General features: G+C 44.1%; 1 protein-coding gene across 4 annotated transcripts in view; it reads left to right on the forward strand.

The window, feature by feature from the left end:
• Positions 1–25,696, forward strand: part of Atp10a (ATPase phospholipid transporting 10A (putative)) — a 168,618-nt gene that overhangs the window by 62,906 nt on the left and 80,016 nt on the right. For all 4 annotated transcript variants that reach the window (XM_076543967.1, XM_076543974.1, XM_076543969.1 and 1 more), the window contains exon 3: positions 22,447–22,651. In XM_076543967.1, coding sequence (XP_076400082.1) covers positions 22,447–22,651 — 205 coding nt within the window. The remainder of the gene's footprint in view (positions 1–22,446; positions 22,652–25,696) is intronic.

Here is a 25,696-nt window from a genome sequence, read left to right on the forward strand (position 1 = left end):
ATCTGATACCCCCACCCTCCATACCTCTTGATACTCAAGTGTCTTCCTGTGACATGTCACTCATATGGGCCTTTTTTTTTCTGCAGCAGATGACCTATATAGCTATCTTGAAGGGTCTTGGAGACCCTCCAGACTTGAGGCCAGAGGTAGAGTGCTGGCAGTGCCTGCTGCCCTTCTCTCCACAGGAGGACACGGGCTTGATCTGGGTGTGGCCCTTGCTGGGACTTGAGCCTTGAAGCAGGAAGGACACATTGTTCCAGGTACTTCCATCGGACAGTTTGCCCCAGAGAGACTGGAATTTTTTATTGCCTTTGGGGTTCGGTTCTTCCACTAGGCAGGACTGTTGTGGCCAAGTGCACCCACTGTGGGTGCCATAGACAAGTTCTGACATTAGGTTATGTGTTTTCAGTGACAAGAAGAGGGAGGCAGCCCACTAGGGGCCTTCCCATGCCCTGTTAAGAACCCCAAATTTTTGGTCCAACAGACTTTGTAGGGGACAGAGGTCAAGCGCATCACGGTCAAGTCTCATACTCATTCTTCATAGAAACCTGTTGTGGCAGAGGGTGATCTTTCCGGAGAGCAGACTTTCAGCTTGATAGAAGTCACTGGAGAGTGTGACCTAGACATGGAACCGATGCCCAGGGTGAAATGTGAGGCCTGGCTGTGCTGTGCAGTACAGAGGGGTTTCTTTAGGCCCCTGTTTCCTACCAGAAGACGGGAGCTACTTGTTACGGGTGCCAGGTGTTTGTGGGAAGGAAGCCTCTTGGGGTCATCTGCCCTAGGCACCGTACCTTGGTAGAGCCTAAGGTTCCACTTCCAGTTGTCAAATGCTGATGAGTCAGGTGCTAGACCAGACCGAAGACATCTCAGTTCTGTAAGAGAGTCTTTAAAGTGGTAATTTAAAATAAAAAGAACAGCACAAACTTGAAAAGTGGGAGAGAAGTGAAAGAGGGACTTGAGTTGAGGATAACAGAACCTTTGAAAGGTGTGGAAGGGTCCAGAGCCTGGATCCCAACAGGGCTGGTTAGGGCAGGTCTCCAGGGCTGGTTAGGGCTGCTCTCCAGGGCTGGTTAGGGCTCTTTTTCTGAAAACAAAACAAAACAAAAAAACCCTACAATGTTCTATAATGCACAAGAATCTAGAGGACATGTGTGAAGTAATCTAAATATAGACAAACACTGCTTATATAGACTGGCTGAAGATCTATTCTCTGAAATTCCTAGGACTAAAATTTTTCAGATTTTTTCCCCCAGACTTGGATGTTTACATATACATAATGAATTACCTTGGGCTAGAACACAAGTCTAAGCAGGGATGTCATTATCATTTGTCTCTCTTGTATGCACCGTGTACACAGCACAAAGGTAATTTCATGCAATATCCTCAGCATACTTTCATTTTGACTGCACCATGTCACACGAGACCTGGTAAGAACAGTTCTCTTGTAGCATCCGGTGGACACTCAACCCCTTTTTCTTGTTCTGATTAAGGTACCTAGTATCAATGTAGAACATAAAAAACCTGCACAGGGATAGGCACAATGGGGTGGCCAGGGACTGGAGGTAGCAGGGAGAATAACTACCCTTAGGGCTGTCTGGGGTAAAGGTGCTTGCCTCCAAGACTGAGGACTGTAGTTCAATTCTAGGGGGAACCCACATGGTAGAGAGCTCTGACCACACACACACACACACACACACACACACACACACACACACACACACACACACACAAAATGAATGAATGAATGAATAAATAAATAATAAATGTGATTGCAGATTTGAGAGTCTCTAGCTGCTGGTCAAGGTATGCAACATTTCAAACAGACTGCATGAATAAAGTTTGGTTATCTGTTGCACAGCATGGTGGGTGACTACAGTTAATATCTATTTCGAGATTGCTAAGTAGATTCTAAATGCCCCCCCCCCCCCCTAGAGACACGAAGATGTGTGGTAGTGGATATTTTAAATAGCTTGATCTGATCATTGCACTGTGTATATAAAAATGTCACACGGTTAATGTTATTCATCATTTAAAAATCTGAAACATAAACAGCTAAAGAATGTTTCTCAAGCTGTAGGTAGAGGGAAAACTGTCCAGTAGGAACTCAGATTCCTGCTGCCACTGCCTTCTTCAGCCACAAATTGTCCCTCTGCCTGGCCAGTCAGTCTCAGGGGAAGCAGGTAGCTTTGGGTTGGAGCATACCTGTCCAGTATGCATGTGGCTATAGCCATCTGCTAATGCCCTTCTGACTGTGAGAGTCACTTGTAGATGGATCCCTTAGTACAGGCCATGTCCCCCAGTGCCCATGGGGTGACTCCTTCCTGGTGACTCATCTGCAAGGCATTTGTGCATATATAAAAGCATCACAGGCCCCCTGTGGAGCCTTCCAGGTTCCACACATAGCCTACACACAGAGTCACGGTGAGATCTATGACTTAACACTAAGGGACAGATACTGAACCCATGTGGATGAGCTCTGAAGCACTGTTGTCACGTGCCTAGTTCTCCCCAGGGCACATTATCAACCAGAGCTCTGGAATGAAGGATTAGAATAATAGCTGAAAAATATTTCCAGCTGAAAATTCTAGTGATAGTACCTATCCCAGCACAGTGTGGGAATGCAGCTCCTGGCAGTAAGGAGGAGAGTAACACGGCGCTAAAACTGGATTTAGAAATCTAGCTTAGAGGCCATTCATGGTGATAAAAACAGCCAGAAATCCCAGAACACCAAGGCAATTCCTACTCCTGTTTACAAGTCTTCAATTCTAAGTCACTGGGGAGAATTGAGAAGGGAATCTGTCTGCACAGCAGTCTGCAGTGAAGGCCCAAAAAGTCGTCATGATTATATTTTCAAATAGACTGCAGGAGAGTAAGGAGAGGCTGAGGATGGGCCCCAAGCTGAGGTCAGGTAGAAGGAATAGGTCTGTGTTGCACTCTACCTAAGGGAATATAGCTAGTAAGAGTGCATTACAGATTTCCAAGGAGCTGAGAGAGGGGCTTTTGAACATGTTCACCATAAAGAAATGATTACTTTTGAGGTTATGGATAAGCTATTTTTCCCAATTGGATCGTTACAAATGCATACATAAATTAGAATATTATATTGTGGCTCGTAAAATGGAGCCATACTATAAGCCATTCAAAATATTAAAACTAATAAAATAAAAAACTGAGCTGAAGGTGACTGGCAAGGCCATGTGGCCCTCTGTGGGAATGTGATAGATAGTTATTTAACAAGCATTGTCCTGTGGAGTCCCAGGTACCAGGCAAGGCTCTGTTGTGTAGGTCCCATGTGTTTTGACATAGTAGGAGGCTCCTGGCTGAGTCATTCACTCAGAAGAGCCCAGGAGGAGGCATAGCTTGTCTTTTTGTTTTGGGGGACAGGGCTGTGCTATGTAGCCCAGACTGGCTTTGAACTCATGATCTGTCAGCCTCATCTCTGAGTGCTACAATTACAGGTGGGTACCATCACACCTGGCTTGTCTTTGCATTCCTGGGTGGTGACCTAAAACACTGATACCTAACCACTTCTAACCCGCCTACTTTCTCCAAGGAAGGGGAAATGTAGTTTTCCAAAGTTAAAGGCAAGAACAGCAGCTTAGCCCCATGCATTTTCAGCATTCTCTTGAGCCAGATAACCCAAAATTAGAAGATGGGAGTTAATTTATTCGGGGGCTTTCAGTGACTCCTCGCTGCGTGCTGAATTACCCTCCTTTGACTTTCAGTGTCTTGATGTTTGGAAGGACAACACCACTTTCAAGGGGACACAGTGAGGATGAAGTAGGAACCATAAATCTGCGGTAGCCGTCTTGGGGTTCCCAGCTCCTGGCCCCCCAGTTTTAGAAGATGGCCACCAGCAGAGAAGAAACACAGTTTGTTGTGAATTCTAGTACCATTGCTTATTCTTTGCATATAATTGATGGGCTCAGTTTCTCTAGGTTGCTGTCACTTCCCTTACTTTACTGAGGAAAGCTGGGAGGTGACCTCAAGCTTAAATCACAGGGGTGTCTTGTCACCCCACAGGTGGTATCAGAAGGAATTGCATCCAAGTAGCCCGTTTCAAGTCATATGTAACAACGCTTTTGCTCCAGTGCCTGCCCACCAAGATGCACTGTGTTTATTTATGGTCCCAGAGTGATCATAATTGTGTAGCCTGCCTTGATTTAGCACATTTTCAGTAAATATATTACCAGGAGATAGTGCTTTGGTGGCATTTTTAGAAAGCCTTTTTTGTTAAAAGAGGTTGCGTTTATGATGTCTAATTCTGCATCGTGGTGAGAAGGTAGAACCTGGTGTTGTTTGGGGTGGGTTGAAAGGGGTGTCTCCCCCCCCTCCCCCATGAGAGACAGCAGGAAGCTTCAGAAAAGCACCTCCATCACTGATCCAGGCTGCTCCCTTTTGTGTGTGAGAAAGCCCACTTTCCCTCTGACTGGCAGCCTTCTCTTGAGGCAGAGGAGAGGGAGGGTCCCTCTTATGAAGTTCTGTAACATAAAGTTCTGGTTTGGAGGAAGCAGGATCTCTGGGGAAAATGGTGGTGTAAACTAACCATTCTTCCCCTTCCACTGCACACCTGGGTCCCATGTGTCCAATTGTCTGGGGCAGACCTTGCCTTCATGCAGGTGTGTGGGCAGCACCAGTTAGATTTATTGGTTGTAGACACTGGGGACAAACACATGTTGGGGAGCCCTGGTTTCACTCCTGAGAAGTAGAGCCTACAGAGGTTAGGGGACCCTCACTCTGTCCCTGGGCTGATTCCCCTACTTGTCATGGCAGAGTCTGCCCGAAAAACCTAGAGGAAGCTCTAGCTGTGTGTTCTTGGGAAGCCACATCATCTTGCTTTGGGAAAGAACCTGGCATTGTGTTAGAAAGCAGGCAGAGCCCGGACATGATAAGCAAGAACAATAACTGTTGACACATGGCTCCTGGCAGCTTCAGGAGAGTGTGGAGTCAGACAATAGAACTCACCTAGAGATGCCAAAGCTCCTGAGAATGTTTACAGAAATGCAGTGAGCACTTAGAAGGGGAAGCGTGAAAGTGCTTCGGACAGAAAGGAACAAAAGCAGTACTAAGGAATAAATGCAACAGTACAGTGCTGGACCCTTGTAAGGAGAGGAAGAGGCCTTGAGTGAGCTCAGTCCTGAGTGAGTGTGCATTGTTGACAAGGGCACAGCCCTGTCCAGGACTTGAGAGCCTCAGACCCATGGAGAAAAAAAATAGCAACACCTTCTCCCTGGGGGTGAGGCTCAGAGGGCATAGCCTTCATTCCCATCTGGCCCAAGTGTGGATGCTGTAGTCCATGCAGAAAATGTCCACTGTAGCTTTCTCCTCCTGGGATGTTTATGGCCTGCACACCGCTTCTCCCCAGAGACTGCTTTTACTGAGACTAGTTAAACCTGCCTCCTTGAGCCCCCTGTATGTAGTAACCCTGCTTCCTTGTTTTTCTATATGCAATAACCCTGCCTCCTTGATCCACCTGTATGTAATAATCCTGCTTCCATGTTTTTCTATATGTAATAACTCTGCCTTCTTGTTCTGCTGTGTGCAATAACCCGGCGTCCTTTGTTCAACTCTATAAGAAACACACCAAGCTTCCAGCGAGCTATGCTTTCTCCAGCAGAGAACACAGACCATCCAATCCCAGCTTTTCTTTTTCAATCTCTTCACTCTCTCACTGCCCCAGTCTGGTCCATGCCTCTGGAAGCACCACAAGGACTCAGCAGACATCTATAAAGAAAAACTACATTTGTTTTCTTACAGTATTAAGGATCCAGTCCAGGAGGTTGTGCACCTTGAGGAGATTACAACCCCATTCCAGACTATATTCAGCCACATTCCATTCAACGACAAAGTGTATTTTTTTTTTTTTTTTTTTTTTTTTTTTTTTTTTTTTTTGGTTTTTCGAGACAGGGTTTCTCTGTGTAGCTTTGCGCCTTTCCTGGGACTCACTTGGTAGCCCAGGCTGGCCTCGAACTCACAGAAATCCGCCTGGCTCTGCCTCCCGAGTGCTGGGATTAAAGGCGTGCGCCACCACCGCCCGGCGACAAAGTGTATTTTAAGGAGTGAAGAAGTATAAGACCATGTAGCATTTTCCTTGGCCCTGAATTGGAATCCACAGAGATGTCTTGTCACCCCAGAAATGGCATCAGAAGGAATTGTATCCTAGTAGCACATTTCAGTTGACCCGTGACAACCCTTTTACTGGATCCAGTGTCTGTACCCAGCAAGATATGATAGTGTTTCTTTACGGACCCTGAGTGATCATGATTTAGGACATTTGTAATAAATACATTACCAGGAAATATTGCTGTGGTGATATTTTTAGAAAGCTTTTATTGTTGTTGAAGAGAGGTTGCATTTATGATGTCTAATTCTTGATTGTGGGGAGAAGGTAGCACCTAGATTGTGGTTGGTGGATTGGAAGTGGGTGCTTTCGGTGAGAAACAGCATCAAGCCCACACATGTGCTATGTGGTTCCAGCTGGAGAGTTGTATTACTAAGATGTTTAAAACACAAAGAACATTTTTTTTTCACCAGATATTGGAACCAGTGTGACTCACAAATATTCCAAAGCAAGCAACATAGAAGCTTATCCATCACATGCTCCGATTTTCAAGGGCACAACCTTGGGGCTTCTCTTACCCAGAGAGGTTGGGGGAGGGAGGGCACCTCAGTCATTTTACAGGAAAGTTCTTCCCAATTCCCAGGGTAGTGGTAGAGCTGATCAGATAGCCTGTTTGGACAAACAAGTGTGGTGTTGACATGAAAACACAGAGAAACTCCTAGAACACTGTAGACAGACAAGCCCACATCATTCTATACAGAGCAGAGGGACATTTCCATTCACTAGGGGAAAGAATGGCTTCATAACTAGCATTAAACGGACTGATTGGCCAGGAGAAATGTGTTGGGCATTGTGGTTTCAGTGTGAAATGTCCTCTGTAGGTTTGAGTGTTCAAACACCTGGTCCTCAGCTGATGGTGCCACTTTGGAACCTTTACTAGGTGGATCCTCCCTGGAGAAAGTGGGCTACTGTGGGGCAGGCCCTGCAGGTTCTTAGTTCAGCCCCACTTTCTGTCTGCCCTCCCTCTGCACCCAGACTGGGGACACAACATACCCGTCACCTTATACATCTCAGGCCCCAGCTGCCTCTCTTTCCCCACCATCATGACCACACCCCTTTTCAAACCATGGGTCAAAGGAAAAAACAAAAAAACAAAACCTTTCTTCCTTTAGTTACTTCCTGTCAGGTATTTGGTCACGATAAGAAAAAAAGTAATGAGACTGTTGTTCACGTTGTAGCATAAAAATATCAGATGGTTTGAACATTTAAATGTGTTTAAGGAAAATACTCTGTACTCATCTCACAATAAAGGAAACTAGGAACCACCATGAACTTCCAGAATTGGGCCCAGAGACATCAGCTGTATTTAATGATTTACCAATGTAAGACCATGAGTCATGCCACAAGCACAAGTTATAAGAGAAGAGTGTGGGGTGTGCTGGGAGAGAGGAGGGGGAGAGATCATAGCTTGATAAAAACATATCCACAAGGGAAAAAACAGAGAAAGACGTCTAGTTCATATGTAAATGCTCCCACAGGTCAGCTGGTCAAAAAGAGAAAATAGCAAAAAAGAGGTAAAGGGAAAGTATGTGGGTGAACTCACAGGACACGTAGATTTGGGCATCCAAGCAAGGTCCTGGCCCAGTCCCTGTGGGTACCAAGGAATGAGTGTGTGTTTTGAGAATTTCTGACTTCCTCAAGAACAACCATGTTAGACACAACTGTCCAAAAAGTGTTTTAAAACTCAGAGTTTGTGGGCAATCTTGATTTAGGTTTCATTTCACTTTCCTGGGCTGGCATATTTCTTAGGAAATAGTCATTCAACCTGGATGTTCAATTGTAGCTAGAAGATTTCCTGTGTCCCAGCCTGCCGATGGTCAGGACAAATCTCTCTCACCCACCAGTCCTGCAGCTGCTCCGACCCAAATAAACACACGGAGGCTTATATTATTTACAAACTGTATGACCATTAGCTCAAGCTTATTACTGACTAGCTCTTACACTTAAATTAACCCATAATTCTTATTTATGTTTAGCCATGTAGCTTGGTACCTTTTCTCAGTTCTGCCTTCACATCTTGCTTCCTCTGTTTCTGGCTGGAGACTCCTCTGTGGTTTGGAGCAATCACAGTCTAACAAATGTCTGTCTCTCAGAACCATGAATGTTCTTCCCTAGAAGAGAAAATCTTCACAGCAATTTCTCCCCACCATTTGTCTTGCCAAACTTTTCCAAGCTGACTTTTGCTGATGCTTTCTTGTAACACGATGGTCCTGGCAATTCTTCTCTGAACAAGCAGCAGTAACCCCTTCGTGTCCCCCAGCAGCATCACCGCAGTCACCAACATGATGAGAAGCAGCTTGTAGCTCAGAGCAGAAGCCACCACCTCCATGGTCCTGCTGCCGCTGTTTGTAGATCGGCCTGGCTGCAGCTTCTCCTCAGCAAGCCTCCTAGGCTGGTCTCAAACTGAGGTCCTCCTGCCTCCATATCTTTCAGTAAATCCAACCAGCATGCACCACCACAACCAGCCAAGTGTAGCTCGGGCCTGAGTTGAGGTCTGCAAGGCCACAGGCAAGTGGCTTTTTCGTGAATTCATACCACGAACGTTGGGCGCCAGATGTAGATGAATTTCTAAACAGTCTTATTAATAAAAACAAACCCAGTGCCAGTTATTGGGGTGAATGCTGGAAGATCAGAGAAGCAGAACAAGCCACAGCCACCTCACCTCGTCAGTTCCTCAGCTGATCCTGTTTCCTCAGATGGAAAGCCTCTGAATCCTCATGAATCTCAGCTGAACTGCTGCTAAAAGCCTAAAAGCTTAACAAGACTCTACTTCCTGGTTTTCACGCCTTGTATACCTTTCTACTTCCTGCCATCATGCCTGTCACCATGCCTGGCTATTTCCAGTGTGACTTTGAACTCACAGAGGTCCAGATGGAGCTCTGCCTCCAGAATGCTAGGATTAAAGGCGTGTGTGCCACCATTTTCTGGCCTCTATGTCTATCTAGTGGCTGTTCTGCTCTCTGACCCCAGATAAATTTATTAAGGTGCACAATATATTGGGGGACACAATATCACCACATTTCCCCCTTTTGTCTAAAATTTAAAAAAATGCTTATAACTAATACAAGAAAAACTATATCCAATAAGCATATACAATATACACAGTCAAGAATTACATTAACAATGTCTAGCCCATTAGCATTTGACAGATTCAGACAAAAAACTCCATTATATATGTTAACATAGTGACAGGGAGGTGGTAAGCTAAGGCTAGTTGTGGCTATTCGCTCTTTCTCTGATCTCTTCGGCTATTACCCCTGTATTTGGCTTGTGTTTCCCATTTAATAAGATTGTTTAGAAATTCACCTACATTCATTGTTACACTGGAGTGCATATCTGTGTTCTTTAAGCAATTCGGACTGCCCTCTTCTTGGACTGGGAAACTTGGCCTCCTAGCATGCTCCCCAAGAAGCCAAGGACTCTCAACGTCTGCTCAAGCTATGCTGTGACATTGCATAGAGCTTTCTGCCTTCCCCTGGAGTAGCCAGTTTCCCATTATTTTGTTTTATTTTGTTCTTTGAGTCATGGTCTTGCCCTGTAGATTTAGCTGGACTCAGACTCAGTAGCCTCCTGCCTCAGTTTCTCCATTGACTGTAGATGTGTGCTTCCATGCTTAGCTTTTCCATTCATCTTGGTGTATTGCTTTTATAACACATGCAATAGAAAATAATTTAGGAAATGTGGTTTTCTTTGCTATTTTTATTTATTTATCTTTAATTGGCATGTAAAAGTTGTACCTATTTGTGGGGTACCATCTGATGTTTTGATAATGAATATATTGTGTTCATAGAGAGTATATGGGTCTCCTTATTAACTTATCACTTCTTTGTGGTGAAAAGTTCAGTTCATTCTCCTAGCATTCTTGAAGTATGCGTCACTGTTATCTAGAGTCATGCAGCTATGCAGTAGAAGACAGAATTTATTTCTCTTGTCTAACTGTAGCTTAGCACATATCTACCAAACTCTCCCTCCTCCAGCCTCCCCACCGACTTGGGTCCACTGCTCTCCTCTCTGCCTCTCTGAGCTCCCTACCTTTCTCATCTGGTGGTGGCCAATTTTTTCTCCTCTCCACCTCTGTGAGATCAACTTTTAAAGATTCCATGTGAGATCAGAAAGTACATTTCATGCTGATGTTTTAAACGATGGTATTTTTAGCAGTTTTCGAAGGCTGTTCTAAAGAGCCACTCCAAGCATTGTCTTTGACTGCCTCTGAGCTCATGTTGGATTCTGAATCAGTTAGTGCCTGGTGCTGAAAGAGCAGATGTTTGAGCTGTGGTAGAAGGAAGAGCCATCCTGAGTGTTACACAACACATTTGGCTCAGGTTTTTGCTTTGGCATTTGCCCATTCTGTTTCAGTGATGAGTTCTCACCTACATGATTTTTAAAATATGTTGCTCCTGTAAATATTTACTTAATAATTCATTTTCCAGAGTGTTTGTGTTGGGTGGTTCAATGCAAGACCTCTCACCCAGGGCTGATTCTGATGCCCAGGGGACATTTGGCAAGTTCTACAGTTGGCTTCTCTAGTTAGAGGGAAGGGTGCTGGCATCTCTTACATGCTTGGGTGCTACTCAGTGTCCTGTGATGTGCAGACAGCTTTCTGCAATCAATTACTATCTGGCTCCCAGCTACTAGGGAGGTCAAGGCAGGACCATGGCAAGTTCAAAGCTAGCCTGGGTATTTAGTGAAACTCTCTTAAAAAATAAGAAGTAGAAAGACAGGCTACATCTCAGCAATACACTACCAGTCTAGGATGTATAAGTCCTGAGCTCAATATATCCAGTACTGGGAGTTGGGGTCTGGGTGTGTGGGTGAAGGCAGGTGAGGGTGGGTGAGGGTGGGTGAGGGTGGGTGATGGTAGGTGAGGGTGGGTAGGGGTGAGTGAGGGTGGGTGAGGGTGGGTGAGGGTGGGTGAGGGTGGGTGAGGGTGGGAGCAGAACTACCTGGCTCAGAACATCAGCAATGCTGAAGCTGTGGAGCCCTTTAAAGCTGTTATCTTTTATTCTGGGCTTCCTATTTCTCCGTCTGATGAGGAATGAGAATATATAGCATTTAGGCAATTTTAATAGTGTAAATTTTTGTTTCTTTCTGACTCTGTCTCTTTATTTCTGCTTCTTTGTTTCTTGTTTTTTTCTCTCTTAAACACAGGTCTACATGCACATATACACACTTGTTTATTTGCCCATCATCTGAAAATAAATCCCATGAAAGGATTTTCTACTCCAAACACAGGAGGCCTGTTCACTAGTTACTTCATGAGGCTCTGTAAACCAAGAGATCACAGACAAGGTTGAAATAGAGCAAAGACAGTTTTATTTGGGAACAGATTAAGATTGCAAATTGGGAGCACAATTTCAAGGAGACCAAGCCAGCATCCACTTAGAGGTGTCGTGGGTATGGGCTTCATCAGGTCTGCAGGTGGAGCTGCATGCTGATGGGGTGGTTGTACATTCTGTAGATCTATGAGAACTCAGCATCCAGGATGGACTGTACTTGGCAGCCATCCTTACACCCTGCACTGCATTGTTAGGCTCGGGAAGATTGCTCCCTGTGATCTGAATTCCATTTCTGACATGTCTGATGTCTTCTGTCAGTAAATCTCTATGACAGAAATGGCTTTTTGTAAGTATTTTTCCCCACACACATTCTGCAGCCATTTGGCTTTCTTTCTTTTTTTTTTTTTTTTAATTTTTACATTTGTGTGTGTGTGTGTGTGTGTGTGTGTGTGAAAGACTTGTTTTGTTTGCTTAAAAAGGACTATGCAATGCCCTGTCAGTGAGCTGAAGGACCAATCTGTTTCAGGGTGCTTGGGAGGCCTGGTGAGCTCAGTTCTGTGGGCTTCCCCTTTTCTTAAGTGCATCTTCTGTGGGTCTTACGAGATCCCCCCCTCTTTTTTAACTTCTAAATTTACATGTGTGTGATACACTTTGGAGACTATAAAATGCATCTGCCTGCTTATAAAACAGGACACATCCAGGTATGTGTGGCCAACTACTTTTTTGTAGGTCTAACGAATGTAACCACTTGAATGGTAATGCCCAACTTAATCCCGGATGTCTTAGCAGGAAATACAAGCTGACAGAGACCAGAAACCTAGGTGATGTCCATAAGAGATCCCTGCTTTTACACGGATTGTGGTGAAAGAGGATAAAGAAAAGACACTAGTCATGTAGTCATGTGATTATGTTGAAATTGTACTCGTGGGCTTTATTTCATTGAACCCTGTGAGCAATTGTAGTGTCTTTCTCATAAACAATGTGCTAGCTAGCTTTTGTTTTAATTCCATACTAGAAGTCAAATGTAAGATGTAACTTGTGGCTCTTTTGTGGTGTTTCTGACTTTATTAGCTAAAATGAAGCCCTTACTTCAAAGGCAGTATTGGACAAAAGTCACACACAAAGCAGCCTGCAAGGTGAAGTCCAGCATGACTATGGCCTATTTAGTTTCCTGGTGGTGCCAAGAGAGGGTAAAGTGTGCTGGGTAGGAATAAGGAGTTCTGGGGAGCCTGTTGTGAGGGGGCAGGCTTGCTGGAAGACTGAACTAGCTCAGGAAGATGAGCCATTCAGAACCCAGGGCCTGGCTTGGCATGAGTCACCAGCTCAGATGAGAATGTGTGTGCACCTGGGCTTTGTGACCTTAAGTAAAAGCATGGGGCAGATAGGAGGCATCGTTAGCAATAATTGATCACTCCAAAGTCAGAGGCTTAGTAGGTTTATAAATATATCCCACAAAAGGATTGTGTGCAACTATGTAAAGTGGCTTTATGCCACACAGGACACAAACCTGTCTGTGGTTTCTTCCTGCAGTGAAATGTGATTTGTCTTAGGAGGGAGCAGTGCTCAGAGCTGCCACTCAGCCTAAAGCCAGGAAAAAAAACCCAGCTTTCCACCTCAGTGAGAACAACACCAGAGGGAAGTACCCAGAGTTAGAGGCCACAGCAGAGCACCATCCTTCTGTAACCACAGCTCAGATGGTTCTGGACACATGTGGTCCCAGGAATCACGGCTAATCTCTCAGTCTGCTCAGGCCTATTTAGGGCACATGTGCCAGTTCATAGCACAAGCTATAATTTGGTGTCTTTTGACCTTGGACGAGGTCCCTCTGATTGTTTACAAATTTTGGCAGAAGGACTAGAAGCTGCTGTTCTGGGCCTCCCAAACACTGCAGTCTCTCTCTGCTGCAGCTGCCTTTGTTTCTTTAGCATGCATAACAAATGTATTCTCAGACCACACCAGTCTCTGGCTGCACAATTTCAAAGGGACAGGGGACTTAGCGGTTCTTGCTTAGCATTTTCCAAAGTCTTTGTGAGATGTCCCTTTTTTAGGCCACCAGATCAGATGTGCTTTCAAGGTCAAACCTCCTTTGCCATTGTGGATCCCAGTGTAACATGGGCTTTTAATATTGGACTGCTCAGTCTCTTTAGGATCCATTTTTCTAACCGAAAGTGGGAATTTACTGGTAGGACCAAGAGAGGGCTTCCCAAGATGCAGGCTGGAGAGTACACTGTGTGGTGACTTCCGCATGGTATGGAGGGAGCTCTGTTCGCCTTTTGCTTGTAATTCCTGCCAGTACTAAGATAATGGAGTCTCAGCGCCAAGAGAAACTACTATATAAACCATCTAGACCAGCTGGTGCTGGCTGTAGACCACAAATAAAAGCACTGGTTGCTCTGGAGTACCCATGACCCTTGCACAGAGGGCTGTTTCTGAAGAACAGTTGTGTCTTTCCAGAGACTAAACAGGCTGAGGCATTTGAGTGCTGAGTAAGTCTCTGGGGAGGTGAATGCACGCCAGGAATGTTTACAAAGATGACCCTCTGTGTCCATGGGTGAGCCGCTGGGAGTTACAGTTTCCAAGAGTGAGAGGATGTGGCAATTCCACGCACACATTCCAGGACTGTTTTCCATCTGCGTTCCCTCGGCAGGGTTTCCAGGCAGAAAGCACAACACTAGAGTCCCTTGCTTTTAGTGGCCACCAAGCATGGGTGGGTACCATAGAACCCTATGCTCACCTTCCAAATGTGGGCTTATCCCTCACCCATTGGGCTTCATTTGTTGGTGTAGTGCCTTCCAGCTGCCCACAACACTGGCCTCAGTGTGAACTTGCCTTTGGCCTTTCATTGTTCTGGTCTGGGGCTGTCTGTCCTCTCAGCACTCCCCAACCCTGTGCTCAAGGCTCACTTCTGCCTGTCTTCCCCTGGCATCCTGACAGTCTTCACGTACATGCCCAGACATTTGTAACCCCATGCAGTGTTTATGGGCATTCTCAGAAGTGTGGATAGCATCCCATTGCAAAAGCTCATAGCTCTTTGTGCTGACAGCAGCATCACAAAACTTGAATGACTGTCATGTTGTGAATGTAGACTGACTACCAAGTCAGAAGTGAGTGTGCTTTTTATTCTTACATCTTCCCATGTAGCCTAGAAAGACACTTAGAGATGAAGCCATTATATCCATAAATTCAGAGACCAGGTTAAATACAGGGATAGTGACAAGTCAAATAATTATGACTATTCATTTTCATGCAACAGCAATAGGCCACCAAGGTATTAATTGGTTTTAGAGACACCAGAGTCTGTCTCTCCCCACCTTAGCCCCCCAAAAAACCAACCAAACTAAAAAACAAAACCAAAATCAAAACTTTATCCTTTGCTCAGAGAGCAAAGTATGAACCAATAGCCTAAATGTAAATCTCCTGTTTTACATTTACAATGGAGAGCAATCCATTGAAGTAGAAGGATAGTCAAGTAGTCTCTCATTTTCTGTATTAGTTACTTCTCTCATTTTGGTAATAAACGCCCAATAGGAACAATATGAGGGAGAAGGAGTTTATTTTGGCTCCCAGTTTGAGAGTATAGTCTACCATGGCAGCAAAAGCACAGCATCAGGACCAGGGCAGCTGGTCACATTGTGTCCACAGTCAGGAAGCACAGAGATGAATGCTGGGGCCGCTTTCTGCCTTTTTCGTCTTACTCAGGCTGTGACTGCAGTCCATGGTATGGTGCTAGCCACACTCAAGGAGGGTCTTCCCACCTCAGTTAAACATCTCTGTAGTGCCCCCACAGACATCCAGGGCTGTGCCTCCTGGGTAATTCTAAATCCAGTCATGTTGACGATGGAGATGAGCCATCTCTCTTTTTTTCTTATAGTTTCCTCCATGTTCCATTCTAGAAGCAGAACTTCTCTACTTTAGAGAGATGAGTAAATGCGCAGTAGAGATCAGTCTCACCATGAAGACACTGGAGAGCCATGAGAATTATACACTGGATGGAAATCCTGATATATACATCTCTAATCAATACTTAAACCTGTAATTTATAAAGAACTACAAAGCAGTAATATCAATTTACTGGCCTAAAGTAAAAGTGCTTTGTAGTTGGATAGAGCAATTGCTATAAATTCTGTAGTACTTAATAGTCTTAAAAGCGTGGTTTCTATGAATAAAGTAGTTTTAGCCAAGCTTAAACCAATGATCAAAATGATGAATTAGGAGACCGTGTTCTATTTTTCCTTTAATGAAATTGGTCATCCTGATTCTTATACCATTTTCCTTCACTCCACAGTGTCTCAAGTTAGACAAGCAATGTTCAGATGAGAACAGCAAGGCAGCATGTGCCGGATTATAAAGGGTTAACAAATTTTCTCCAGAAGAAAACTGCAGAGGCCTCAGATTCCCTCATATCTGTTTAATACCCCCTCTTTCCAGCTGAGCAAACAGAGGCTGGGAAGTGACATTGCAGGGACACAGGTGATTTGTGGCTGGCTGGCTGGCCAGGCTTCTACCCTATTCTTAGGGTTGCAGTGCATTTGCCTGTGACCTTAGGTCTGGCTTTTTTGACCATAAGACACTCTTTTACTATTTTCTTCTTTGTTTCCTATTTTTGTTCCTATTTTTCTTATTTAGTTTTTCCTTAGAATTTCATACATGAGTACTACATTTACTTCATTTCCACCCCTCCCTCTCTTCCTCCAACTCCTCCTGTGCCCCCTCAAATGCATGACCTCCTCTTCATTATTGTCACATCTATACATGCACACAAACACAAAACCAAAACAAAACACTGAACAACAAAACCCCTACTGAGTCCATTCAGCCTTGTTCCTATGTGCATGTGTGTAGGGATGACCACTTGGGATTGAATAACCTGTCAGGGAGCTCACCACTGAAGAAAATTGATTCTCTTTCAGCTGTCACTGATTGCTTGTTGCTCTTCATCTTCGGGTGAGGCCTCGTAAGATTTCTCTTCATTGGCATGTCCACTGGTGTTGTCATTTTGCAGGTCCTGTTTAGGCATTCATATTGTTGAGACGTAATGGGTGCAACTCCCTTGTCATGCCTAGAAAGAAGACCCTGTTTTGCAGCAGGTGTCTTGGCCCTCTGGCTTACAGTCTTCCCCACTTCTCTTGTCCACTTTCTCATGAACTTTATGTGTAAGGATTGCATTGCAGATAAATCATCTGGGGCTGAACACCCCGCAGTCACTTATTCTCTGCAATTTGATGAGTTGCTGTCTCTGTAATAGTCTCCATTTGTTGCAAAAAGAAGCTTCTTGGATTAGGAGTGATTTATCCATGGGTACGAGAAGAAGTATTTAGAATAGCTAGAAACTGTATTGGATTAGAAAAGTGTCAAGGGTTATCATCTAGTGTCTATGGCCTCTCCAGCTACTGGTAGTTGATGAGTCTCAAGACCCAGACACACACATTTTCTCTCCCTAAGTGCTCTCTGAACCCTTCTTGGGTTGATGGTCTCAGGCTAGCTCCTTCATGAATCTTGAGTTGAGAAGCTGGTTATCATCCTCTGGAGTAACCATGATTTATGGTGTGTGACCGTATCCCAGCTCACACTCCAAGGGTGTGCACTGTCAAAGCCTTTTGTTTGTATGTCATTTCATCCTCTGGTGTCACCACACTTCCTTTTCATGAGGTAGATCTTTCTCAGGCATAGATATTGTAGAACAAAGTGCTGGGGAGATTTCTTGTTTACTGCTTGGTTTATATAGACTATGGGGTTGCCAGGGAGAGAAGATGGGAGAAGAAAGAGGAAGAAAATAGAGAAGAGAGGGGAGAGGGCTAGAGGGCCCTGGCCTTTGGTGTAGGAATTAGAGATGACATGTTGTTTTTATGACTGTGTAATAAATGTTGCACATATAAGCTGCTAAACACTACACAAATATGATCTCACACTTTCTACGGCCTGCAGGGATTAGCTGGATCCTCTGCTCTGAGTCTTGCCAGGCAGAAAGTATTAATGGTCTTCACATAGAAGGTTCCAAGGCTTTTGCGTTTAGGAGAAGGTATTCTTGTCTACCTCTTTCCATGCAGTAGGTCTGGGCTATAATTTGAATGATCTCCCAAAAACTTATAAGGAAATTTAATCCTTATTGTTAGTGACAAAGAGGTGGAACACTGAATTCTCCCACAGATGAAGGAACTACTGGGTTGTCTCAAGATCATCTCTGTCACAAAAGCCAGTTTGGATCCCCTTCCCATGATACCCTGTGCTGCCTTGTATGTCTGCAGATTTCCTACTTGTTTTTCACCAGATACTGCCCATTGGCCTTGAACCTCCTACTTTCCACAACTATGAGCTGAATAAGCCTTTGGGGTTTAAATATATCATCCAGTCTGTGTTATTCACTCATAGCAACAACAACAACAACAACAACAACAACAACAAAAAACTAATTAAGACAGTCTAAGATAGCCGATTGTCATGCTGGCTGATGGGTGAGAGCTTCATCCTCAGGTCCTGGTTATTTGCCCCTTCTTTTCCTTCATATACGTCCTTGTCTCTGATACCAGGCATGGATTCACAATACTCATATGTCTAGGTCCACCTCCCATTGGAAGTTGTCCCTTGGGTCAACTTACAACATGAGAATTGATCACCTGGCTTCCATGGGTATATCTGACTCCAACCCATTCACAGAAACCATGCATGATCCTGTGTACCAGTGTTACCAGCCTTAGGGTCATCTTGGAATCTGCTGCCACATAGGGGTAGAATCTGTCCTTAAAAAGAATTCAATATGCTATTCTTTTTTTAAAAAGTATCACTTCTAAAATTACTATAAGCTCATCTGCTATGTTGAGGACTATGGTTGCTGTAAACCCTCTCTATTTAGCTTTCTTCTTTTATTTTTTTGTGGGTTAGGATCAAACCCAAGACTTCATGCATGCTTGACACATTCTTTACCACTGAGCTACAGTCCAGCTCTGCAGCTGTAGAAAGTGCAACCCATGCATCCCAGATGATCCTAGTTCCTGTTAAGAGTGCCTTTCTGTGGATGGGCTAGACTGGAGTCATCTGCAGACATGGAGTACTATGGCCCCGGGATGTACTCTGTGGAGGAAACTGGTTGACCATGTAACCACTTGAGCACCGAGCAGAAGTGTGAGGAAAGTGGAGGTAGACCTAAGTAGGTCACCTGACCACAGCCTCAAGAAGAGTGCTTCTAAGAGATCCCTGAGCATCAGATGGATTTATTTCTGCCTCCTCTATATTACTTTTCCTGTGCCCTGGTGTGGAGCCATAGAGCACAAGTATGTGGGTAAATCACACACTGTGTTGTCCCCACCCATTCTGCTTCTTCTGCTCACCCTTTTTGGCAATTGAGTCTGTGAATTGTTCCTAACAAGAGACATAAGACTCAAGGTCATGAGGGAGGTAGTCATGCAATGCCGAACAGTGGGAGTGCTTTCCCACACAGGCATCATCAGGCCATCTTGTTCTTGTGGAACCATCGTGGTTGTCCACACATAGTTACACAACTTGGGCTAGTCACACCATGTGGTATCTTGATGCATTCAAGAGACACAGTGACCATTAGTGTGTGAATCTGCTGCCAGAGGAACCAGCTTTACTGTAAACATTATTTATATCCAATGTGTGCTCTAAAATTATCACAAAGAGGTCAGAGGTTTAGCTCCATAGTAGAGCAGCTGTGGGCTTGGTTTCCTAGCACTCGGGTAAGAAAATAAAAACATATAACATGCAGTGGAGAAAATACACAGGCTAGTGACGTCATCACCTACCATCTAATATCGTATCCTGTATATGGTTGTCTGTGGTATGCTAAATGCAGCTTGCAGCACAGAGGTTTTGTTTGTGGCAGCATCACTGCAGACCTGAAGTTTTGCATTGCACCCTGGTGCTACAACAGCTATCATGTCGTTATGTGATGGTGTCCATTTAGCTCACTGTTGCAGAGGGCTGGCATTGAGCTGACCTTGTTGAAATATTTCTGTGCTGTTTTGATCCATGTGGGCTGCCAAAGCCAAGTATTTACAGCTGGGTCCTCAGGAGGCATATATCCTTGATCTATAAATGGCCTTCTAACCAGTGTTCTCATATTGTTTTGTGTGGACATATCTGCTCCCTCTTCCCTTGTTCTAAGGACATAACTCAGACTATAATAGTACCTCACCACACCTCCTTTACTCAGTTCCCTCTAGATAGAAACACCCTATCTCCAAATGTAATCGGAGGTAGTAGGGGTTAGGACTTCAACACACAAATGCAGTGGAACACAGTTTATTCCATAATACTAGGGAAGACTGATAAGAAATATGTAGTATCTCTTATTCTTCCCATAAGTGGAGATTTCTATGCTTAAGTATGTAGACATTTACATGAAAAGAATACAACTTGCATTTTATGAGGGATGCTTGGTCTAAGACATCAATATGATGTCTTGTGTACTGTTCATTTACCAATGATTTCCAACATTGAATTTCTCAGGGTTTGCTCAAGACAAGAATTCCTGCACCTGCAGGGCTTTTTCCTTGGAGCCTTATTCTTTTAGGCATCTTGAAGAGGGGCTGCTGTTCTTGCTTACAGCCTGTCCTATGCCTCATTGAATACTGGCCTTAGGCTTCTTCATGGTGCCCCTGTCGGCTAGTTCTGTTGGGGAACCTCCTTCAGATGCACATGCCTTTTTCTTCTGTTCTAAATAAAAGTGATCTCTAATGGGAGGCCAAGCTAAGCTTTTTGAACTTTGATACTGTGTACAAACTCATCAAAGATGGTGCTGCTGAGCTTCTCTGCCTCCTGTCATCACTGTCCTGGAATGGGTCCCAAGACCATCCCATCTGAGAGTCCCATTGGATCAAAGCCTTGCCCATGGACCTGAGAACATCTACTGCGATTGAGAATGTTTTTCAAAGGGACTGGCTCTTTAAATTGCTTTACACTTTCTGTAGAAACCCAGGAATGGTGTTGATGAAGAAGAGAAATTAAAGGCAGATGCTTCTAATGATATAAGCTCAGAGTCTGACCTTTGGAAAATCATTGTAAATGCGCTTAACATATTAAATCTGTTTGATAACAGAAGGTCGTATTTCTACAAGTTTGGAAGTAGTCAGACTGGTAATTAGCAAGCAAAATAGGTGATAGAGTGTCACTTCTGTGCCTTATCTCAGAGCTACCTACCTCTGGGGGTTCGGAGGGGAATCTTAGAGTTACCAGTGGGCCATATAGTTCCCTGGGCTAAACATAATAGGTCTACATGATCATTCCAGTGGACCTAGATGGAATCAATCCCCTTTTGCTGTGTGGGGTGTGTGGTCAACTACATGGGCTTGATTGCCACAGCCCACAGGGTACTCTCTAGTGCTTGTGTCTTTCTCTTAGCATTTATATTCAATGACAGAGGCTGCATTTAGATCTTATTTTATGACCGCCAATGCTGTGCTTTGTACATATTTGGTTTGGTGGATCTTGAATTAGTAAAACACAAGAAAATAGAGGCTTCAAATGGAAGAAGTCTCAGGAGTGGTGGTGTGTACCCGCAGTTCCAGTTACTTGAGTTTCTGAAGTAGGGTCCTTTGAGCCGAGAAGTTTACAGCCAGCTTGTGCAAAACAGCCTCTGTGTCAAAAGATAGAGACACAGCCAGCCAGCCAGCCAGACAGATGAGAGGACAGAAAGGAAAGTGAACCAGGGAAGAAGCTGAAGGTGGTACTAGTAGCAGGCAGCCCTTGAAGTTTGTGGGGATTTCCTCCAATCCAGTGTAGAATCTAAGACGAAAATATCCAGTCAGTGCTCCACACTCTATACTTAATGTCCAAATGGCCCAAACCACCTTCAAGAAACTGTTAAAAGCAACTTTTGTGTTGGATTAGTGGGTTTGTTTTTCCAGTGGCCATGTGAATGACCTAACTGTCAGGTTCCAAAGGCTGCTGAGGTTAGTGACTGTAGCTTGTGTCTTGGGCTTCATCGTGATGAGGTAGGGAGGATGAATCTGGTCTCATATCCATTTTGCAGACCCAACAATGAAATGTGGCACTGCTTAGCAGTCATTTCCGGGCCCTGCAGGAGCTCCAGTGCCAGCACTTGTCACCCACCACCCATGACAGTATTCTAGTTTCACAGGGTTTAAAATTTTTAGATTATGTTCTTTTTATTTCAGGCAAATAAATACAAAGATTAGCATTTTAATTAAGTTACACTTTTGAAATAAAAAAATTGTGATGCACAACAAACCTGCCATTGTAAGTATTTTAAGTACGTAATTTGGTAGCAATTTTGATATTTTTGATACAATTAATGATACTGTATAGTTCAACCATCATTACTATTTCCTAAACTTTACCATCACCAGGTAGAAACTGTATCCATGAAGACATTTGTTTTATTTTGTTTTTCCTCCTCTATCCTTCCATAACTTGAATCTCTTCCTCTGCACATGGACCTATTCTAGGTCCTTCTTGAGTGGAGGCATTGCATAGTCTGTCTGTGAATCTTCACTTAGCACATCTTCAAGGTTCACCTGCATTCTAGCTTTCTTTCTTAAGGACTGGGTAATATTCCACTGTGTGTATACTGTATTTGTCTACCTGTCTATCTGTGGGAGGAGGGGTTGATTCCATGTTGTAGCTGATGACATACATAATGAACATAGATGATCTGTTTGAATCCTTACTTTCTGTTCTTTGGGAGCACAGGTCTGGGAGTGGTCATTTTAACCACTTTCAAGTGATGAAGCCATTGGCGTTTATGGTATCCACAGTGTTGAGTTGACACTATTGTCTAGCTCCCGAACATTTTGTGGGCCCAGAAACAGCCTCCTTGCTCATTAAGCAGTCAGTTTTCATCTTCCCACTTCCAGCCACAGTTGCCTTGAGTCCATATTCTGTCCCTATAGTTCTATCTATTCTGGCCATTTCAAATAGAGTTATATGCATATATAGCCTTAATCTTGTTTTTGAAAATAACTTTTTATTGTTATAAAGTAGAAATAACTTTCAATTGACACTTAAATACTCATCAGCCAAATTCAGCCTGATTGGATCTTGCCAACCATGTTAATCAAAATCTCTTACCAGGGAAGAACAGAAGTATGTGATTCGATACTGGAAACAAATCCGAGTGGGCGACTTTGTCCGTCTTCACTGCAATGAGATCATACCTGCGGACATTCTGCTGCTGTCCTCCAGTGACCCTGATGGGTTGTGCCACATCGAGACTGCTAACCTGGATGGAGAGACCAACCTGAAGCGACGGCAAGTGGTCCGTGGCTTCTCGGAGCTTGTAAGTGATCTTCATTCCCAGAGCACCCCAGTGTCTGTCTCCCCTGCAAGCCTGTCTTTGGTCTGGGCCACTTTGCCTGGTAGACAGAAACAGTCTGACAGCTCCTCCGTGCCTACGCCCATATGGATGGGGCTCTTTCTGACTGTGATTTCTAGTGTACACTTAATAAGTTTCTCAGAATGCTATTTAGTCTTTGAAGAATTGTGAGTGAACATTCTGAAACAGTCAACATTTACTGAGTCATTTTGCTAGGTCACCAGATAGCAGCATAGCAGAGTCACAGTCTGTTCCCAGTAGGTTGGGAACATTATCTCCTCAAGTGACTTTCTCAGTTCAGCCTCAGGGCTTCCAGAGTTGAGTTCTGTCTCAGACGCGTGAACCAACAACTAAGAGTAGGGTTGAGTAAAGAGTAGGTAGGGAGGTTTTACCCATAAACAGGCTAGGAAATGGAGAGTCCCCAAGGAGCTTTCCCACAGGTCTTCTTAAAAAAAAAAAAAAAAAAAAAAAGGTTTCCCCTTCTACGTCTGTGTAGAGACATTCAGTGCTAACACCAGGTGAAATAATGAAACACAGTCCCCAGGCATCAGGAAATGTCGAAAAGGAAGTGGGGCAGCCTCCTCCTGACCCCACCTACTCCATCCTGCATTGCTTGTCTGAGTCATTCCTTCAGGCCTGGACATTTCCTGTACAGAGGATGCTTTAAAAAGTGACCCAAGGAAGTGAGTCCCTGCATTTGAGGAAGGATGTCATTGGGGATTTCTTCTGCCACTTTGGGTCATCCCACCACTTACCAATAAAGTTCTTTGGGGCCTAGAATCAGGGCCATGGGGCTGGCTTTAGCTTTGACTTGGTTATATAGTCAATGGATCCACATGAAGGCATTGCAAGTGAAGTGATTCTTGATCAGGACCGCTGAGGGGCGGGGAGCCCTGCCTCCTACTCTTGCCATGTCCTGCAACTCACATCAATCACCAACACAGGCGGAGATGCCTCTTGACACACCCAGAAGGCCACGAAGGGAGAACGGTAAGACTGTGGCTGGAGGTTTTGAGGCAGCTGCCACTTGGTTACAAGCCTTTGCCTTACGGTCTTGCCCTTTCTTATTTCCATTGCAATTTCCTCATTGATCTGTGACTAGGAAAAAACAAACACAGAACACAAAACAACAACAACAAAAAACCCACCTGATTTTTCTACCAAATATGTTTTGTGGAACAATAAACTTAAAAATTACTTGTATGTAGGGGTGCATGCTTATAATCCAAGCTGCTCCAGAAACTGAGGCAGAAGGTGGAAAGCTCAAAGCCCAGGTGGGCGATGTAAAGAGATATTGCTAAAAACAAAACAACAACAACAACAACAACAGCACCAACAAAACTGGAACAAAGAACGTAATATAGATGTACAAACACAGGCAAAGTACTATATATGTGTGTATATTTACACATATGCGTACATTTATTTGTTTAAAATGGAGCACTTTCATCCCAGGCCAGGAAAGCAGCAGGGCTTGTTTGTTAGGGGCTCCATGCAATTCCTGACTTTGCCTGATGATTATGCTTTCCTGAATTTGATAGTTGTGTGGGTCCATGTGCAGGACAGTCTTGGCAGTAAGTTGGCCTTGTAGCTAGGCTTCCCCACCTGGCCCACTGTGTCCCAGAACATGACACCTCTGCCTTCCTTCCAAGAGATAAGGAGGTGGGTGGGGCAACTAACATTGCAACATTGATAGCTGCAAGGGACACAAGTCCCCTTCCAATTTTCACAGTCTCACCAGGAGGCAAGAAGAGGCTTGATGGGATATGAAGACCAAAGTTGAAGTACAGCAATGTGTAGAGGATGAGTCAGACCTAAGTGAGGATGTGTGAGTATCTGAGGTTGAGGGAAAGATGATGCTATGCAGAGTCAGGGGTAGAGTGTTCATGTTTGGCAGGGTGGGGGGGGATCATCACAAGTCTGGCTCCTTAGTTAACTCCCAAGAATTTATTCATTTCTTATTGTTTACTCTTCAACTTCTGAACTCACCTAACCCGCCCCCCCTCTCAAACAACAACTGTGACACTTCATAGCTTCATCGTACTTTGTATAGACAAGTCAGGTGTAAGTGGGATGTTTAAGATTCAAAGATGGTGTGATGGATAATCTCGTTAATTTGATGGAATTTAGATTCACTATGGAAACCAATCTCTGGGGGATGGTTGTGAGGGATTATGTGGTTCATTGAGGTGGGAGATTCACCTTAACTGTGGCCAATACCATCCCATGGCCTGGGATTCTGGACTGAATAAGGAGGAGAACCCAAACTGAGCACAGGCATCCATCATGCTCCACTTCCTGACTGTGTATACAGCATGACCAGCTGCCTCACGTGTGTGCTGTCGTGAGTGCCGTGCCTGTCATGGTAGACTGTATCTGTAGAAGTTCAGAAATAAACCCCCAAGCTGCTTTCTTTCAGGTGATTTGTCTCAGCAGGAAAACTAACAAATACAAATGGTTGTTCTGTATCACCCTCTAGGGCAGTGGTTCTCAACTTGTGGGTTGGGACCGTTTTGGCAAACCTCTATCTCTAAAACTTTTGTAGCAAAACTATAGTTATTAAGTATAGCAACAAAAAATAATTTTGTGGTTGGGGTCACTACAACATGAGGAATTGTATTAAAGGGGTCACAGCATTAGGAAGGTTGAGAACCATTGCTCTCAGACCTGAGGAAGCAAATAGAATTGAGTCATAATTTAGTGAAATTGGGTCAGACTAACAACTAAATAACTCTGAGTTTTTAGTAACAGCTTCTTTGATAACAACGAAGTTCTTCAAGATGCATGCACATTTTGACTGTCATATTGATGTATTTTTGCACTTTCAGAATTATTGCTTATATACTATCCTAATGAAATTTATGTGTTTATTTCCCATATGGAAAGTAAAAAGCCATAAGTCTTTGGCTTTTAAATGCCCAACAGCTGACAAACCAAGCCTCTCATGGCATCATTACAATGTAAATTCTCATTTAAGTGTCTTTTTTTTTTCCTATTAAGTATTAGAAA

The sequence above is a fragment of the Peromyscus maniculatus genome, chromosome 1, assembly GCF_049852395.1.
Source record: "Peromyscus maniculatus bairdii isolate BWxNUB_F1_BW_parent chromosome 1, HU_Pman_BW_mat_3.1, whole genome shotgun sequence".
Taxonomy (NCBI): Eukaryota; Metazoa; Chordata; class Mammalia; order Rodentia; family Cricetidae; genus Peromyscus; species Peromyscus maniculatus.